The sequence below is a fragment of the Squalius cephalus genome (assembly GCF_949319135.1).
Source record: "Squalius cephalus genome assembly, chromosome: 3".
Taxonomy (NCBI): domain Eukaryota; kingdom Metazoa; phylum Chordata; class Actinopteri; order Cypriniformes; family Leuciscidae; genus Squalius; species Squalius cephalus.
Window position 1 is genome coordinate 17,997,751 of NC_137124.1, and position 19,402 is coordinate 18,017,152.

General features: G+C 35.9%; 1 protein-coding gene across 2 annotated transcripts in view; it reads left to right on the plus strand.

Annotated features, from left to right (window-relative positions):
- The window catches only part of arrb2b (arrestin, beta 2b), a 40,142-nt gene extending 20,838 nt beyond the window's left edge, over nucleotides 1-19,304 (plus strand). The window contains exons 1-15 of one of the 2 annotated variants that reach the window (XM_079866265.1): nucleotides 2,896-2,945; nucleotides 6,614-6,644; nucleotides 7,365-7,425; nucleotides 9,055-9,099; nucleotides 9,235-9,431; nucleotides 9,669-9,728; nucleotides 10,807-10,874; nucleotides 11,492-11,627; nucleotides 12,443-12,527; nucleotides 13,649-13,721; nucleotides 15,405-15,542; nucleotides 15,737-15,820; nucleotides 15,913-15,989; nucleotides 16,693-16,747; nucleotides 16,836-19,304. In XM_079866265.1, coding sequence (XP_079722391.1) covers nucleotides 2,911-2,945; nucleotides 6,614-6,644; nucleotides 7,365-7,425; nucleotides 9,055-9,099; nucleotides 9,235-9,431; nucleotides 9,669-9,728; nucleotides 10,807-10,874; nucleotides 11,492-11,627; nucleotides 12,443-12,527; nucleotides 13,649-13,721; nucleotides 15,405-15,542; nucleotides 15,737-15,820; nucleotides 15,913-15,989; nucleotides 16,693-16,747; nucleotides 16,836-16,929 — 1,239 coding nt within the window. In that variant the 5' untranslated portion in view covers nucleotides 2,896-2,910 and the 3' untranslated portion in view covers nucleotides 16,930-19,304. Of the gene's footprint in view, nucleotides 1-2,895; nucleotides 2,946-6,613; nucleotides 6,645-7,364; nucleotides 7,426-9,054; nucleotides 9,100-9,234; nucleotides 9,432-9,668; nucleotides 9,729-10,806; nucleotides 10,875-11,491; nucleotides 11,628-12,442; nucleotides 12,528-13,648; nucleotides 13,722-15,404; nucleotides 15,543-15,736; nucleotides 15,821-15,912; nucleotides 15,990-16,692; nucleotides 16,748-16,835 lie in introns of those variants that run through there. The other variant, XM_079866266.1, reaches the window with a different exon arrangement.
- The last annotated feature ends 98 nt before the right edge of the window (nucleotides 19,305-19,402 follow it).

Below are 19,402 nucleotides of genomic sequence, written 5' to 3' on the forward strand. Positions count from 1 at the left end.
TGATCAGATACACAAAGCTGTTTTAATTATTTGAAAAACATAAATTATCTGCAAAAACATAAAAAAACCCACAAAATGTAAGTAACTGGGGAGTGTCCTCACCCAGTGTTTAGAGAAATTTCACTTAAATTTTAGTATTTAGTTACTTTAAGTTCATGAAACTGCAGCTTAACAGTTTAAACATTAAACATCTATATTTGCTAAAGTGCAAAAACGTCAAAAACACCATAAAATGCAAGTAACTGGAGATGTTCAGTGTAACTTGACTTGAATTTTTGTATCCTCACAAGAGGTACTCTGAGCTCATGAACTGCTTCTTAACAATTTATAAACATTACACATCTAAAACATTTACAAATGACTGCACAAGTCAGAAAAAAAAGGAAAAGCCGGAAGTACATCAGCGTTACTTCACTCACTCAGTGTTTAGTGTAATTTCATCTGAATTTTAGTTTTCTCACAGGAGGTACTTTGAGTTCATGATGTCCTCTTAAATGGTGAAGAAATGTTGATTTGATTCTTGTTGTCACAAGAAAATGTGGCATTCTCCTTAATGCCAGTCTTTGGATGTTCCCTCCACAGATGTGTTTTTAAAGCACAAACACATTCTGAGTGTAAACAGGGAAAGGAAGTTGCATTAACTGACCAATGGCAAGTTCTGTAGTGCTTGAAAAGGAGGTGATGAAAACTTGCAGAAGCGACACTGAAAACCTGCAAAATAAATAAATGACAACGCCTCCTTGCATCAAATAGCTGACGACAAGTGACAGAACAGAAATTATTTTACATAACTCTGCCAAATTTGATTAATTTATGTCTTTAAATCACATGCAGCAATATTTTTAACATTAAAAACAACTTAATGAATTGAGGATGTGTAGTGGCGAATCCTGGCAGTAACACTCTGGGCAGCAAATGAATTGGAAGTCTTCCATATTCACGTAAAATAGCTTACTTCTGCAATGATAATAAGAGGATCACAAACACGTATATTATAACCAAAAATGCAACTTGGGAGTCCTTCTATTGTGAAATATAGAAGCACTCTGTAGTTGAGAAACTCATTATGGGTGTTACTGGCACACAGGCTAATAGATTTGCACTTCTGTGTTGCTGTCAGTGAGCATGAATGAGAATGTACCAATGCAAGCATTTGTGGGTGTATTTGTGTCTTTTGTGTCATTTTGATAAATTGGCATCCCAGCAGCAAGCATTTCTTTGTTCTTGTCATTTCAGAACTTTCAGAAGTTTGTGTGTGCGTGTTTGGCACCTACAAGCCCATTGTTTGATGTTCTTTGAGTCTGATTTGAGCTGGCGTTCATGACTGAAGAGGATGGGGTCAACAGTCTCCATGTATCTCTGTCTATAAACAAACAGCCTATCAGTGCCGGGCCTACAAGTCTTCCTCGTAATATTCCTCTTCACAGACGTTTGCTTGGCACTTGTGAATGTTCAAGTGGGTGGAACATCGTGTGTGAGTTTACTGACACACTTTGGGTGACTTGTCTGTGTGGTTTTATGTCGGTGAGAGGTAACGGCCACATTCCACTTCCAGTTCAGAGTGCTAGTGTTCTGCTGTCAGTCTCTCTCTCTCTCTCTCTCTCTCTCTCTCTCTCTCTCTCTCTCTCTCTCTCTCTCTCTCTCTCTCTCTCTCTCTCTCTCTCTCTCTCTCTCTCTCTCTCTCTCTCTCTCTCTCTCTCTCTCTCTCTCTCTCTCTCTCTCTCTCTCTCTCTCTCTCTCTCTCTCTCTCTCTCTCTCTCTGTATGTATGTTTCTTCAAGCATCTTGGAGACGTTCCCGCAGTTCTTCTGGATTTAGTTTGTCTCAGTTTTTTCTGTTTCTTCATGTAATCACAGACGGACTCGATGATGGTGAGATCAGATCATCCCGGCTGTTGTCAGATTCCTTGTGCATACACAAATCTCACTGGATTATTACAATTAATGGCAAAAAGAATGTTTGAAATGTAAACTGATATTTCCTACTGACACGCTACAACAAAATATATAAATAACTGACTTAAAACCATTATTATCATATTTACATGCCTAAGACTTTTGCACAGTACTGTATTTGTTTTTTATTATCATATTTAGTTATGAGCACTCATTTACAGAGTTTGTTTGTTTGTTTGTTTATTTATTTAGTTAGTTAGTTTGCTATTTAGCTAGCTAGCTGTTTTCTTGCTTGCTTGCACTCTTATAGGCACTCATTTCAGTATACATTTTATTCAAACATATGGTCTGTTTGTTTTTAATTTGTTAATTTGGCATGTTTGCTCATAGGCACTCATTTTGGATACAGTTTTATTCATCTATTATTAGAAGTAGTAAAAAAAAAAAAAAAAAAGCCAGTCACCTGAGCCATAAATTCTGTGTGGCTAATTACTCTGGAGCTGAAGGAAATGACATCATGACAACGCTGTAGGCACACCATCACGAGCCCTTCACTAAATGACTATCTAATTAAAAAAAAAGACAGCTGATAGAGAAACGGATCATTTTAGGGCCAATCTGCTTTTAATGGCCCTCCACAACTATGATATATTTGCATATACATATACTGTTAGGCAAAAATGTATTTTGTTAGCATACACGTCTACTTTTGCAGCCGTCAATGGTGAAAGATTCTTTTGTCCCCATAATGACGTAGTTCCAGCATCTCCAATCAGTGACCAGCAGGGCCATGCTAGGCAGCCAAACCCTGATGACCCCTTGGAGAACAGGCTGTTTAAAGAGGTTTGGATTGGGATGCATAGATGACATAATGAAGTGTGAGAGAGAGAGAGAGAGAGAGAGAGAGAGAAAGAGAGAGAGAGAGAGAGAGAGAGAGAGAGACTAGTCTAAAAAAGAAGGGAAAGGAATAAAGAGGGAGAAAGCACATGCTGTTATTTATCCGTCATTCGAAACAGATGGAGCTCTGGGACGCCACTCCTCTTAGAACAGGGTGAGACTATTTCCTCTCATATGCTATCCATACTTATGACATCACAGATACGCCCATAATCAGATTTCACTCAAGAAACACACATTTGCATTTATAAACTCAAGCATTTCTTGTCAAGTGTTTAGTGGACGTGAGCAGCCTGTGTAACCCGTGTATTGTTTCGAGGGGTCAGTGAATGTGTCAGTCGGTGTGTGAGGTGTGTGTTTTCCCGTCTTCCTGTGCTAAAGGTTCGGCCGCTGCTGACGCTCTTGATGAGTGTTTTGTCACCTCCTGCTGAGAGTGAGGTTTCACTCTTCCTTTTCCTGCTGCATTCTGCATTCTTTCTCAGTAGTATTAATTAAAAGTACATATTTACACTAAATTGTCACTTTTTATGGAAAGTAATGGGTTAGTGAAGTTTGCAGTACTTTTGCTTAAAAAATGTGAGGGTTGGGGAAAATCTCTAACATATCTAACCCATTATCTCATATCTCTTAATAGCTAATCTTCACTTTGGTTGAATTAACCAGAGATGCATTAGCAAGACAAAATGTGACTTTCCAAATGTCTTTTTCCCAGTTTTGTTGTTTACACCTTCCTTTATTTCTCTCACAGATGGGATTTTTCCATAGTTATACTTTATTAAATTTGTTTAGAATTTGAATAATAATAAAACAATTTTAGCATTTTAAATATATATTTTATTATCGAAATAATAAAAAATTTACGATTATTAAAGAAAGAAAAGATTGTATATTGTATTTTTATCCTTTGCTGATCACATGCTTTGAGAGATTAAATATTGTTAAAATTGTATTTTTCAGTAAATATGTTAAACAGTTATTTAGTGTAGCTTGTAATGTTAATTGGAATTTCAAAAAAAAAAAAAAAAAATAGTAGCAACATGCATTACGTGTAACTTGTTTAAGGGATAGTTCACACAAAAATGACCTTTGTTATCATTTATTCAAACGCATGTTGTTCCAAACCTGTATGCCTTTATTTTTTTCTCTGTGTTTGTAAATGTAAATATTGCAAATACCTTGGCCATTCTTTTCCATATCATGAAATTGAATAAGATCTCGGCCTGTCAAGCTCCAAAATGACAACACACCATAAAAGCATCATAAAATTGGTCCATAAGACTCATTCATATTGCATCATAACAATTTGATCTGTTCATCACCTAAAGCTGTTGTTTGACTTTATAAAGGCCGATTCACACCGCACACAGACACACACGACACGTTTGTCGGGTTTTGTTGGATCAGTGTGTTACCCCTGTTGGCGTCTGTTGGCGTTGGTCGGGGTTTGTTTCACCCGACTGAACATGTTCAATCAGTGTTTGTCAGTGTCTGTTTGGGCAGTGTGAACATGACAGTTATTTTTTCATAAAATTCTAAATCCAACAGCCAAATTGTTGGTTGGCATTTGTCTATGTGGTGTGAATATGAACATGAAATATAATATGTGATATTTTTCTGATAATGTTATGGTGCATTTTGTATTAACTCTCCAGATTTCATTCATTGTAATTGCATGGGAAAGAATGACAATTTAAAATGTTTCATTTTGTGTTCCACAGTAGAAAATCATAGATGTTTTGGAATGACAAATGATTTTCTTTGTTTGTGAAAATACTATATTGCTGTTATTTGCCTTCTCTTCATGCTCTCTCTATCCTCCCTTTATGTTTTAGCTACTCTTTCATTTGTCTATTTCATATTTTCCAACATTCAGATGAGTCACTGACACCTACAATCTCTTTTGTGAGCTTTCTAACTCTCTTGTTCAATCTCTTTTACTTTCCTTCTTTTTCTGGGCAGCTGCGTTTATCCATTTACTGTTTTATGTTCTTCTTTTGTCCGTCTCCGCCTCAGTCTTTTTCCCTTCCTTTTGTCCAGCTGCTTTCAGTTTGCAGAATCATTTCTTTCTTTCCTTCCTTTTGTCATGCTTCTGCCCTTTCTGTCCCTCTCTCAGTCCCAGGGAAAAGATTTTGTGTGTTTGCCCATGTAACCACAGATAATATTTGAGTAATTGCATTGGTTAACCACAGGTGGTCACTGGTTTTCATATTTCCAAGGGAACCAAATGTATCTTTTTACCACACCTGCTAATGGCAGGTGAATACTGTTTCTTACTGGGCATAAAAGTGTTTTTCCCCCTAATGTGAGGAATATTCCACATATTTGTCACCACATGGAAAATTATATTATATTATATTTTAAACAGTTGTTGTTGTTGTTTTTGTGTGTGGCTTCCATCCAGGGCTTATAATAATAATAATTATTAGTAGTAGTATTATTTTTCAATTTTAAAGACCACCATTCTTAAACTTCAGTTTAAACTATTCCTAATAAATGTAGGGTTACATGGTGAGCAGCACTGTTGTAACTGGACATGTGCTGATATACATTAATAAAATACATCACAATAATGATTGTTGATGAAACGGGTGAAGCAGACGCGCTGAATGAAAACGCACATTCACTCTTTGGCAGCGGATGGCACTTATGGAACAGTAGAAATGCAGCCGTAAACAAATCAGCTGCGCTACTTTCTGTTTCTGAGCAGTATTTAAATGTTTTAAACAGCCATTCAGATTTTTGTATTCGTAATGGTGTTCATCACAGCACTAAATGTTTAAATAGTTAATGCATTAACTAACGTTATTACACAGCTCTGTGGAATACTTGATTCTGATTGGTCAATCGCGCCATCCAGCAGTATGTTATGGCCCTATAACAACCGCTGAAAACTGATAACACAGGCTCATCCCAGTTACTAAGTCAGCAAAACTAAAACGAAAGTTTATCTTTGTGGAAGTTTTTCGTTTGGTGAGCTAATCAAATATTAAAACAAGTCAAATCTATTTTTTTGTACAGTTATTTAATTGTGACTCTCTTGTTTCATACAAACGCAGCTGCTGCCATTTTGCGATTATAGTTTTGTACGCGGTTAACAAACAAGTACCGTTTTAAAACAGTTTCATCTCAAATCAGTATATCTTATCCCCATAACTATTATGTGGCAAAATGCTGTGTAATAAGTGGTATGACTGTGTACCGTTTCTCTTAAATGTCCGTCTAGTTTGAACTTGCAGTGCTAGCAACTGCTCTCTCCGCCGAAGCTTTGCGTTTAGACCTAATAAAATATTTCGACTCAGATCAATATTTCGTGTCTAATTATTTACCTATGTGGCAAGTAGCCGTGTGATAAGCGGGATAATGTACATCCAACCTGTTGTTATTGCAGAATAAACCCCAATGATGCAATCCTGATCACCCTGTTGGTGTTTATTCTGAGAAATAAACTGTTTGAAACATTTGTTCAGTTCTTTTATATATATATGAAAATAAAATACTGTCACATGCCAACTTGTAACTAGTTTTGCATTTGATACTTGGAGGGTGTTGAATTTCTACCCTTAATGGATGAAAAAAAAACAAAAAAACTAAAAGTGATATTTCATATTCTGTTGAATTCCACATATTGCAGAATAGTATGAATTGGCCTTCCTTTTGAATACAAAGCCTTTCTGAAATAGCAACTTCAATTAACCGCTTTCCACACAAACAGTAAACTTCAAAACAGACAGTGGAACTTCATTTCATCCTACAATGTACTTTTCTTGTTGCTAAATACATTTGGTTTTAATATGACGTTCTCTCTCTTTCCCCTCATTACAGAGTCTTCAAGAAGTCCAGCCCCAACTGCAAGGTAAGATTCCCCAGAGTGTGTTAGAAGGTGGAAGGTAGGCTCTCCACTGGTCTCAGTGGACCTTTTCCTTTCCCCTCTCTCTCTCTCTCTCTCTCTCTCTCTCTCTCTCTCTCTCTCTCTCTCTCTCTCTCTCTCTCTCTCTCTCTCTCTCTCTCTCTCTCTCTCTCGCTTCTCCTCCCTCATTCTCTATCCATCTCTCTGGGTTTTCTCTTCCTGTTCACTTCCTTAAGCTCCTTTTAATTGCCTTTGCATACGTGTCTTTAAACGCTTTCTTAATTTATTTGTTTGTTTGTTCTTTCTACTTTTCTTTCTTCCTTTGACTGTTTCTTTATCAGCACAGTGTTTGTTATCACAGCATTATTTCCTCTATAATTTCTTTCTCTCGGCTTGCATTCGGGCTATTTCCACCCTGCTGCTTCCTACCTAATTTCTCTATCCCCTCATCTCATCTCTCTCTTTTGTTCTCTGTAATGGAAAGCGTTTTGCATGTGGAGGATGTGTGTTTGGAGATCACGCCGTCTAGAAGGGTTGTCTTCAGGAAGGGAGTAGATCATCTAGGGGTTAGTGTGGCATGCCTTAGGCCGTTTGTTAAATTGTTCGTGTGTGTGAGTTCCTTGATAGAGGCACCGCTTGCTTTTTGCATTATCTCTAGGGTCTTTGTGTAGCATGTTCAAACTTGTGCTGTTTTCCCAAACATGTCTCTGGTTTTCCTCTTTCCAGCTCACAGTATACTTGGGGAAGAGGGACTTTGTGGATCATCTAGATCACGTGGACCCTGTAGGTAAGTCAGATGGGAGTTCCCACTCAAAACATCTTGGGAGTTTTTGGTTGAAACAATCGACTTCCTTTCCTGCCTTGGTGACATCTGTTTGCTCTTGTTGAAGGATTGCGTCTTTGTGGAGTCAGTTGATATTAATGGACATACACTGGGTTTAATTACCTATTTAATGCTTTTTGACCTACTTACCTGCTATAATGTTATAGTAACTATAATGTTACTGTGAGATTTCTGGTTTCTCTTCATATCCCCCCTGTTGAGGGAACGTCTCTCTCCCTGTTGCATGGCAGCCGGTAACAGGAGACTTCATTCTGCGAGATATAGACGTTTCTCTCATTACGCTTGTGTGGGGAGATTATTTCTTGTCAGGAGTATTACATATTCTAATGGTAATCTTGTATGAGATAACTCTTATATAGTGTTGGTCTCTATGACTGTGATTCAATCCAAACCTCTGTGGAGGCTGAAAGAATAAGACAGACAATTATGTTGAAAAGTTTGGGGTCCGTGAGAGTTTTAAAAAATGTTTATGAAAAGTCTGGTTATGCTCACCAAGGCAGAATTTGTTTGACCGGAAAATACAGCAAAAACAGTAATACTGTGAAATAGTATTGCAATTTAAAATAACTATTTTAACACATTTTAAAATGTAATTTATTTTTGTGATGACAAAGCTGACATGATCTTTCAGAATCATTATATGTTGATTTGGTCCTCAAGAAACATGTCTTATTATAAATGTTGAAAACCGTTGTGCTGCATAATATTTTGGTGGAAAATGTAATACAGTTTTTATTTCAGGATTCTTTGATGAATAGAAAGTTCAATAGAACAAAATTTATTTGAAAAATAGATCTTTTATTACAATATAAATGTCTTTACTGTTACTTTTGATCAATGTAATGCTTCCTTGCTCAATAAAAGTATTAATTTCTTTAAAAAAAAAATCTTATTTACCCAAACTTTTCAACATCAGTGTTTCTTCTAATTGTTTATAGTTTCCTTTTCTAAGTGTCCTATGTCTTAAAAGTGCAATTTTTCTGTTTTTGTAGAAAAAGATATGTCAAATTAAAATATGAATCCAGTTAATTACATGATATACTGATTAATTAATCATATAAATCACAGTTTATATCTGAGAATAAATCTATGCCACCAAATGAAGATAGTTCTAACTTCAAAGACATTATTCTGGCAGATGTGTAACTCATTAAATAAACTTTCCATAAAGTGGCTTTTGGAGGTTAATATATTGTTTGTTTTATTGGCTAATCATTGATCAGTTTGTAGTTTGCAGTCCATACCAACCCATTTTGCAGTTGAGGTTATTTAGGGCGGCTCACACAGAATGTGTTCTTGTGAGAATCTACATTATTTTTTTTTTTAATTACTGATTTATGTACATGTGCAGACAGATTTTTAGTCTTTAGCCACTACCATCACTCACGTTGTTTAGCACATGTATCTTATTTTTTATGGCAACAAGTTCAAAATAGTTCAAAAACTATATATAAAATAAGGTTTTGCAAAAGATTTTTTTTTTATGGGCCAGTAGTTATGTACTCTTTATATTGGGACTTCTTGCAGTTTCTCTCTCTTCTTATTCGCTCACTGTATTTTGTCTGACTTTAGATGGGGTGCTCTTGATTGACCCAGAATACCTAAAAGACAGAAAAGGTAACACATTGATTTACTGTATCTCCATTTTTCTTGTGTTGCTTGCAAAGATTTTTTTTAACATTAAGTAATCTTCATCAAAACCATTATTTATTTTTCTGTCTCTCTCCTCTGTACTTTGTGCCTTTTTACCAGTTTTTGTGACTCTGACGTGTGCCTTCCGATATGGTCGTGAAGACCTGGACGTGCTGGGCCTTTCTTTCCGAAAGGATCTCTTCATCTCCAGTTTCCAGGCCTTTCCCCCTCTGCCTGAGGAGCGCAAACCGCTCAGTCGGCTACAGGAGAGACTGCTCAAGAAGCTAGGCCAGAACGCGTACCCCTTCAACTTCACGGTGACACTTAACTTTTACTTCTTCTTTTTTTTTTTCACTTACACATTTCAGTATTTGTAATGTTCAGCTGTACATATGTGAATTGGCCTTTACACAGCACAGTAATTAGTTACAACTTTACAGGCCCAATCAAACTGTCTTGTGAAACACTATAAAAACATTATATTCACTTTGTTTGAATGATTTTCTTGCTTGTGACCAGGTTATTTTGCTAAAGTCGTTTTATTTGTTAAAAAGATTCCTCAGAACCTTCCCTGTTCAGTGACTCTACAGCCCGGCCCAGAGGACACAGGAAAGGTAATGACATATCATTATATTTTATAATATTTTCTCTGATGATGTGTTTACTGACACGAGGGTGCAGTAAACACAACAATAGCAAACCACAACAATCCAACGGTACAATCAAGTCCCGTTGGACAAAATCAAGTCCCGCACTACATGTTCTTGTTCGAGATAGTTTCACTCAGATATACAGTACTGTGAAAAAGTCTTAGGCACACAAAAAAGGGTTTAAGCCAGTTATTTATATATTTTGCTATAGTGTGTCAGTAGTAAATATTACATTCCTTTAGCCATTAATTGTAATAATCTAGTGAGATTTTTGTATGCACAATGAGTCTGACAACGGCCGGTATGATCCACGCAGAGATCTGATCTCACCATCAAGTTCATCTGAAATTGCATGAAGAAACAGAAAACATTTAAAAGCTATAAAGTGAGGATGCTTTAAAAAATAATGTCATAAATAGATATTATTTTTCAATTAACTTTTGTTAACTAAATCAAACTAATATTTATCAATATGACAACCCTTTGTGTTTAAAAAAGCTTTTGTCCAGGTACACTTGTGCATAGTTTTTCAGCTAAATTTGCAGGTCGGTTTCTTCAAGTGTCTTGGAGACGTTGCCGCAGTTCTTCTGGATTTAGTCGATCTCATTTTTTTCTGTTTCTTCATGTAACCCCAGACGAATTTGATTATAGTGAGATCAGATCTTCGTGTGGAGCATATCGGCTGTTATCAGACTCTTTGTGCATAGAAAAAAATCGTACTGGGTTATTCAAATTAATGGCAAAAGGAATGTTTGGAAATGTAAACTGATATTTCCTACTGATACGCTACAGCCAAAGATATAAATAACTAAAAAACACTTTTTTAAATGGAAAATATTAACGTGCCTAAGACTTTTGCACAGTACTGTACGTCACATTAGGGAAGAAAAGACTGTCGCAACATGACGACTTTAATGACTGACTATTTGACCAAGCTGTCCTTCAGCTACGGTAATGCACACTTATGTATAACATTGTTTAAAATGTCTTTTCTTTTTTATTTTTTCTCAGTGGTAATATATCTCTGTATTTTGACTCATAGGCATGTGGTGTTGACTTTGAAGTCAGGGCATTTTGTGCCAAAACTGTGGATGAGAAGACTCACAAACGGTAAAGTGTTGCTCCTTGTGAGTTTCTTTTCTTTTTTTAACTGTTTATATACATTGAGTGGCCAGTTGACTTATCAGGTACCCCCACCACCACCGAATATTGTTCAGGATGTATACACTGCCATTCAAAAGTTAGGGGTCAGTACGATTTTTTTTTTTTTCTCAAAGAAATTAATACTTTTACTCAGCAAGGATAGTATTTGACAATGAAGACTTTTATATTATTGCAAAATATTTCCATTTTAAATAGATGCTCTTCTTTTGAACTTTTTATTCATCAAAGAATACTGAAAAAAAGTATAATTTATTAAGCATAATATTAAGCAGCACAACTGTTTCCAACATATAATAAATGTGTCTTGAGCAGCAAAACAGCATATTAGAATGATTTCTGAAGGAGAATGCGACACTGAAAACTGGAGTAATGTTGCTGAAAATTCAGTTTTGCCATCACAGGAATAAATTACATCAAATAAATTATAGACTTCTTTTCAAAACATTTTACAGACCCCACACTTTTGAATTGTAATGTACATCTTTACTCAGAGGGAGAAGTGTTTTCTTTCTTTGCAATGACAGTACAGCAGAAGTTGTGTCTAACTGGCCTCTACTTAACAGGAACTCTGTGCGGTTGGTCATTCGTAAAGTGCAGTACGCTCCAGAGAAGCCTGGGCCGCAGCCAATGGTGGAGACCACACGCAGCTTCCTTATGTCTGACCGCTCCCTTCACCTCGAGGCCTCGCTAGACAAAGAGGTGTGAACTAGTGTTGTCACAATACTGAAATTTCCAACTTCGATACGATACCTTGAAAAATATCGATCTTCGCTTTTCGATACCAAGGGGAAAACTGTCATATATACGTTGAACTACATTTTCAAAAAAACAACAGTCAGTAATAAAATACCAATAAATAAATTGCAAACGATAGCACAAATAAATATAAAAGAATAAAGAGACAAATGAAATAAACATGGCTTTAAGTTTTTCAGGTAGGTCTAAGAAATACTAAGAAATTAAAGTAATCAAATGTTCCAAATCACTGGATAGTGTGCATTGTAAAAATTAAATGCAGATGAATGCTTACAATTAAAGTTATTCAGTCAAGAGACAAGAGTCTCTTTGTCTTTTGTTCTTTGATTAACATTACTGAAAGCAGCAGGTTTATTAGGCTACTGTCACTTTAAGAGCTTATGCACAGATCCAGTGTACTGTTACACAACACAACATGCGTTTTTCTCACAACTATTTACGTTCCAAAACTGAAGATGGATATGTTGACATAATTTTGTATGTATTTGACCATTTAAGCGCAATAAGCCATGAAAAAGAAGTCAATTTGGTACTCGCGAGCTGTTTGAGAGACGGCTTTATGAGAACGCTATTTAGATAGATCAGTGGTGCGTGCAAAACCTGCGGGAATTACTAAAATGTTGCGCAATACAAGCACTATTCAACTGAAGCGAATGAGTGAATAAGAGGAGGCAGGTTTGTGTCAAGTGTGTAAAAGAACAAATGTGCAATTTAGTCAAATATGTTATGCAATTCACAGATTTCCTTCTCTTTCTCAGCTCTACTACCATGGTGAACCTATCAGTGTCAATGTCCATGTCACCAACAACTCCACCAAAACAGTTAAACGAGTTAAAATCTCTGGTGAGGTGAACATTTAATCGTTTTTATTACATGTATTTCGAGGAAATGATACAATGCTTTACAACTTACAAGTAAAAACACTAAATGTTATTTTTAGCTTTTGTGTTTGTTTTTATGTTTTAAAGTTGCCTTTAGAATTGCTAACATCAGCTATTTTAAATCCTTTAGCTTTCCTCTTCCCCTTTTCCTTTCCTGTTGCTTTTGTCCTGCATTTGTATCTCATGCACTCACAGATGTTTACTGCTGATAAATGTTGTTTACTTCACAATGAATTCATTTCATTATTCATTTGTGACATAATTTCAAATATCTTAGTAGCTCACAGGTGTGTTTGCACTGAAATGCTGCTTTTTCTGTGCTGTGGTTATAGTTTGTGTATCAAAAGTTAGCATGAAATGGTGCTCACAACTTTTTCAGTCAAACCAGATGTTTAATATCTATTAATGTTTACTAAATATATTTACTGGATATTTAAAAGAAAATAGGAATCTGGTACGCTACCATTCAAAAGTTTGGGGTTAACAAGATGTTTTCATTGTTTTTGAAAGAAGTTTCTTATGCTCACCAATGCTGAATATATATATATATTTTTTTAATATGAAAAAATTTGTGTTAGTGTCGCATGATCCTTCAGAAGTCATTCTAATATGCTGATTTGGTGATCAAGAAACATTTCTTATTATCTAACATTTCTTATACAGTGATGGAATTTTTTTTTTAGAGACTAGAAAGTTCATAAGAACAGCATTTATTTGAAATTGATATCTTTTGTAACATTATAAATGTCTTTACAGTCACTCCTGATCAGTTTAATGTATTGTGTACTGAATAAAAGTATTTATTTCTTGATCCTAAAATTTTGAAAGGTAGTGCATTTAATTTTAATTTCATGTTGACTTTAATGGTGTACATGAGTATGTGATTGTAATGTGTTTCTATCCTTGTGCTGTTTAGATCTTTTCTCAAGTTTACCCTTCAGGTCCTGTTGTGCTGATGTGTTCATTCTGTAGTTTAGTGTGAATGTCAGCTGTCCTGTCTGTGATTTTCTCGTGTGTTTGTTTCATCTATGCTCCCTCCCGCCCCTGGTAACCCTGCTGTGTATCCCTGCTCTCTCCCCACAGTGCGACAGTATGCCGATATCTGTTTGTTCAGCACCGCACAGTACAAATGTCCCGTGGCTCAGGTAGAAGCCGAGTGAGTAGCCCTCCGTCCCACTTTCTCCATCGCTCTCTCTCTTCTCTGTCCCTCTCTTCAACTCCCTCAAATTGAGTCCTCTATCATCTTTTCATAAGATCTCTTCTGTTATCATTTCCCCTCTCTCATTTTGTGTTTTACTTCTAATTGTACATGCCATCACTTCATGCGCAGCCTGTTTTCCTCAATGCCTTAGTTGCTGTGAAGTAGGAATGTGTTCAATGCGCATGATCAGAACAGATTTATAGCACTTAATGTTTACTGTACAGGTGCCTCTGTCATATCCTCACCGATTTAATCAAGCTCTGTTGTTGCTAAAGCCATGTTTGTGAGACCAACCGCCCCGTGGAAACTCCAGTTCATTCTCCACTGTACAGCTTTGCTCTTTTTCCTGCCAAACACCCAAAAGTTACTCCCTTGTTAATAGTTTCAAGTTGGACCGGTCTGTGACCTTCTCAACCTTTCTGTAGTTGTTATTCAAACATTTTACAGTAGCATCCCTCATTTGACATGATGCCAAATGCCTTGATCCCTTCATGCCGCTGCTGACAACCCCATGATGGTCCAGTCCCGCCTCTTAGTCACTCGTTTTTTAATGCTGATAGGACGACAAAGACTGTTCTCTCTCAGTACTACAGGTTACTGATGTGGTTCTTCACTCCCACGACACCTACAGCAAGTCTGTGGGTCGACATTCATCATGGTGAGTCTCATATCTAACTGTTCGTTCTGGATGCTGTGACCCTGAGCCCATCCCTAGTTGTCGATGATGGCTCTTGGACCCTTTTCTCCACCCTCTCCGCAAGATGAGACCATGCTGCTTATTCACCCCCCAAAAACAAGGACCGTCGCTGTTCTTTAGGCTTTTTTTCTAGTCCGGAGCTGTTCAGTCAGCCGCGCTCTGTATTTTTTTTTTTTGCGCTCATCCATTTGAAACCAATGAGATCAACGGCTAGTTACTATTTTGTTAGCGTCAACCTTGAATGACCCAGGTGTTTTCCCTTTGTTCGGCTTTTATAACTTCCTCTCAGAAAAACAAATCATGTATGGGTAGCATACTATAGATCCTTGTATATCTCTCTTCCTCTTTCCTCTTTTTTTATGCTGTCTTTCCTTTCCTCACCATATGTTCTCCTGATCTCATTTTATGTCCCCATAAATCACATTTTACGGTTTGTCAGACTAGTTTTTCTCTCTCAAAACTCAGCCGAAGTGCTGCTTAATGATCCTGTTTGAGGTTGTTATGGATCGGCACACAGATGTCTCTATTATTTGACAGGGCTCACTGAACCAGGTGTCCTTAAATGTAGCTTTAGTATTATATACTGTTATAGTATTTTTATTCATATTTCTCAACTATTTTTGAGCTTTTAGTATTTAAGCTTATTTTATTTATAAGCTTATTAATCCAAATATTTATCTTATTTTATTTCAGTTGACTAATTGTAATAGTTTTCACTTAAGGATAACACTGCTCACTATAGAACAACTGTACCTCCCATTAATCCTCAAATTATCCTAAAATGCATTTTGCCACAATTTTCCTTTTTTTTTTTTTTTTTACCAATTTCTAGTACTGAAGGTTAATCAATTAATCTAATTGTTACACAATATAATCAATGCTTGTTTTTCTGATATGCATGAAGCACAAGACTCACTCTCTTGTGTGTTTGCCGTCTTCAGTGACCAGGTGTCACCCAGTTCCACGTTCTGTAAGGTGTACACACTCACCCCCACACTGTGCAATAACCGAGAGAAGAGGGGTCTGGCTCTGGATGGACAGCTAAAACATGAAGACACCAACTTGGCCTCCAGTACCATGTAAGTGGCCTTCAGCTGACAGTGCATCACATGCTTGTTTTTACATGCTGCCAGAAAAAAAGGCAATTCATACAGTATAAGCTTTATTACATTTTGAGTTTTTAGTGCTTATAAAGTTAAGCTAACCATAAAAACTGTAGTAGAGCCTCTCAAACAGTTCTGTGTGCTCAGTATGTGTTTCCCTGTGCTTACAGAGTGAAGGATGTGTCCAATAAGGAGGTCCTGGGAATCTTGGTGTCCTACAGAGTTAAAGTCAAGCTTGTGGTGTCTCGTGGAGGGTGAGTATGTCCTTTTGACACAGAAGTACTTAAGACTTTATATTTGTACAGAACGTCAGAAGACTTAATCCAAACACGTTGTCTGTTGTTAGTGATGTGTCAGTGGAGCTGCCTTTTGTCTTGATGCACCCCAAGCCCTCCGAACAGCCCAACTCTAGACCGCAGTCAGGTAACATCTCAAGTTTGACATTTTGTCATCATATTTACGTGTATTATTATTATTATTATTATTATTATTATTATTATTATTATTGATACAAATTTTTAAAATGTATATTTAAATGTCTGATAACTAATATTTTTAATTATTGATTTTTTCTGCTTTTTGAAACAATAAAACAGCAAAATAATTTATTATTATAATACATTTTAATAATATAGAAATATGTTTTTATATTCAATATATTGATATATTTCTTTAAATCTCTGATAATTGGTATTTTATTGTTTTTTTTTTATTGCCTGCTTTTTGACAATAACTAAATCATTAGACTATACCAATAAAACAACAACAACATAATAATAATAATAATAAATTGTAGTAGTATTTATTGTTTCATTTGTGTGTGTTTTTTTATTATTAATGCTTATATTATTGATTTTATTATTATTATTATTATTATTATGTTAGATTTATGCAGAGTTGTTTTAATTAAAATCCATTTTATGGATCATTATATATGAATATGTGTATATAAAAATATGAGTGTCTATAAACTAGCATTGTCCATGCTAGCTGTGAACATGATATTTTTGAGTCATATCAAAGATGCGTCATATCATCTTGGTGATTTGGACATTATGTTTTACATGCTTTTCCATTTGCACAGTTTTCATAATTTTTTTTCTTTTCTAATCTGTGACCTCCACAGCTGTGCCAGAGACAGATGCCCCTGTGGACGCCAACCTCATAGAGTTTGAAACAAAGTGAGTTAGCTGTGTGTCTCTTTCATAGTATGAGATTCTTGCTTATGTGTGTTTGCATAACATAACTCTCATTTCTTTTTGTCTTCAGTAATTTCTCACAGGATGATGACTTTGTGTTTGAGGACTTTGCAAGGCTCAGGCTGAAGGGAATGAAAGATGAAGAGGACGACCACTTCTGCTAACGGCCCCTACACACACACACACACACACACACACACACACAGAGATACATACAGTACATACACACACACCCACACACACGACACCGTGCAGAGGTTGTAAGGAAGGGCGACAGGGGTGGGGTGTCAACCTGCCAGTACTCTTATACCTCTGCTCCACTGGGCCCATATGATAGAGTGGAGCACTTACTGATATCTTCAGAGCCTCATTTCTTTCTTTCTTTCTTTCTTTCTTTCTTTCTTTCTTTCTTTCTTTCTTTCTTTCTTTCTTTCTTTCTTTCTTTCTTTCTTTCTTTCTTTCTTTCTTTCTTTCTTTCTTACTTTCTTTGTCTTTTGGCTCCTTTTCACACCATTTTAGCGTCTGTGAAGTGGTCTTTTAATTGGCCTCTGGTCATATCAACCACTTCACTAGGGTGCTTATTTGTTAGAGTGATTGAGGGAGAAGGAACGGGAGGAAACTGATGTTAGATGGGTCATCTAGACATCAAAGTATTATTGGTGGGCAAAAGGTCCATTGATTCAGGGGTGATTCATTCTTTCTTTACCTTTTCATTTCTGTTTCCTTTCATTTTTTTGTCATCATATTCCCACTTATATATCAAGTGGGCATTAATAGCTATGTAATTATGATATATGTTCTATGTTATTTCATTGTACAGTACATACACTGTTCCAAAACACCATAGGGAACTTGAGTTTGGTGTTAATTTTATTCAACTTTCCTAGACCCGTAATCTAATCCATCCAAACTTGCTCAGCAGCTTTTATGTTATAGTTATGTAAAATGTATACATATCATACAAGACTACGTAGTAACACTTTTCTGTGCACTTATAGTGCACGCAATACTCGAATAATTAAGGACGTGGCATTTTTAGTGAAAGAATAGTTGGCAAAGTGCATTGGGACACAAGTGTCTGGTTTCTTATTGTAAATTTTAGCATCTATTCCACATGTTGAGTTGTAGAATATGTGTACACTGCTACAAGTCTTCAGTGTGAAATTAGCTTGTAGATACAACAAGAGGACAGGGACAGGCTCTGTATGTGCCACACACACAATGTAATTCCTCATTATTTGTGCCTGCCAAACTTTATTTGCCAAAATGTGATGATTTATAATGTTGCTTGTAAGTTAAGCTCAGTTTGGTTGAAAATCACATGCTAATTCTTTGTTTTAGTTCACAAAAACTGTTGATGTAACCATTGGACTGCCAGAAATATTTTGATGATGGTTATTTTAAAATCGCATTTATAGCATGATTTCCAGGAAATTTGACTTTTTATCTTGTTCTCCCAGGATCAGCCCATTCCTATGACATTCTACATAGTTTACTACTGAACAATGGCAAATTTACTTATGTTACAATGTGTACAAGGAAGTAACATTTTGCAGTGAACAAAGTGGAGCTCCCGTTGAAGGACAAAAAGCTATCTCTAAAATAAAGGATTGCTTTGTTTAAAGCACCCATACAACCATGCCAGTGTGCATACTTGCTTTAGATGTGCCTTTTTATGTGCTCTTCAGTTGAAGAAGAGGTCATGTCTGTCTTGTTTTTGTCTTTTTCTGCAGAATATGAAATGCTTTAGCATTATTTTATGGGATTTTTTGAAATAGAAATGTATTACATTTATAACTTTGAGTCATTAGTGCAGAATCCTGAAATCAAGCTGTGCCGGTAACTTTAGCGCTACCCATTATCCAACAAATTTCAGTACTCAACACCTACAAACACCCTGAAGTCAACAGTTCTTGAGAACAATTATATTAATTATAAACACAAAAAATGTGGGACATGTTATTTTAAATCCATTTTTATTTTAATGAAAGCTTGAAAATGAACCTGATGCATTAGCGAAATTGTCTATTAATGTACAAGTTACTGTCATGTTTAACATTTCATGTAGACTGGCACACAAGTGTCTATTTTTACTTATTCATTCATAATAGTTATGCTGCTAGATTTGTACTTCTCTGTTCACTGACCTCACCTGTTTAGACTCACAAAGCTGTAAAAGGACATATTCTTTATGATTTAGTAATTAAAAAAATAAATAATTTGTTTAGTGAAATATACCAAAATATAGTCCATCCTGGATTATTGAAAAAGTTCCAATCCGGCCCATCAGTTTCAAACATTTTAAAGTTTAGTTTTGTAAAGAAGGTAATATGCCATTTTTATTTGTCTATAAATTCAATTCCAAGTAATCCACGTTAAGACCACAATGTTTTTAATATGAAAAAACACAAATTCAGTCAAATGTGTCTAAACTTGATGGGCTGATTATAAATGAAGGTTTTAAAGCATTGACATGAATTCAAATATACTGTATAAGCAATGCCATTTTAGCCAATAAAATGCATTTTAATTCGATGGGAAGATGTTATTATTTAACATTTTTTAGGGAGGGGAGGGGGGTCATATTTTGATCTGCCATGTGTCTGTAACTCCATTACATAAGTCACTTAAACGGTT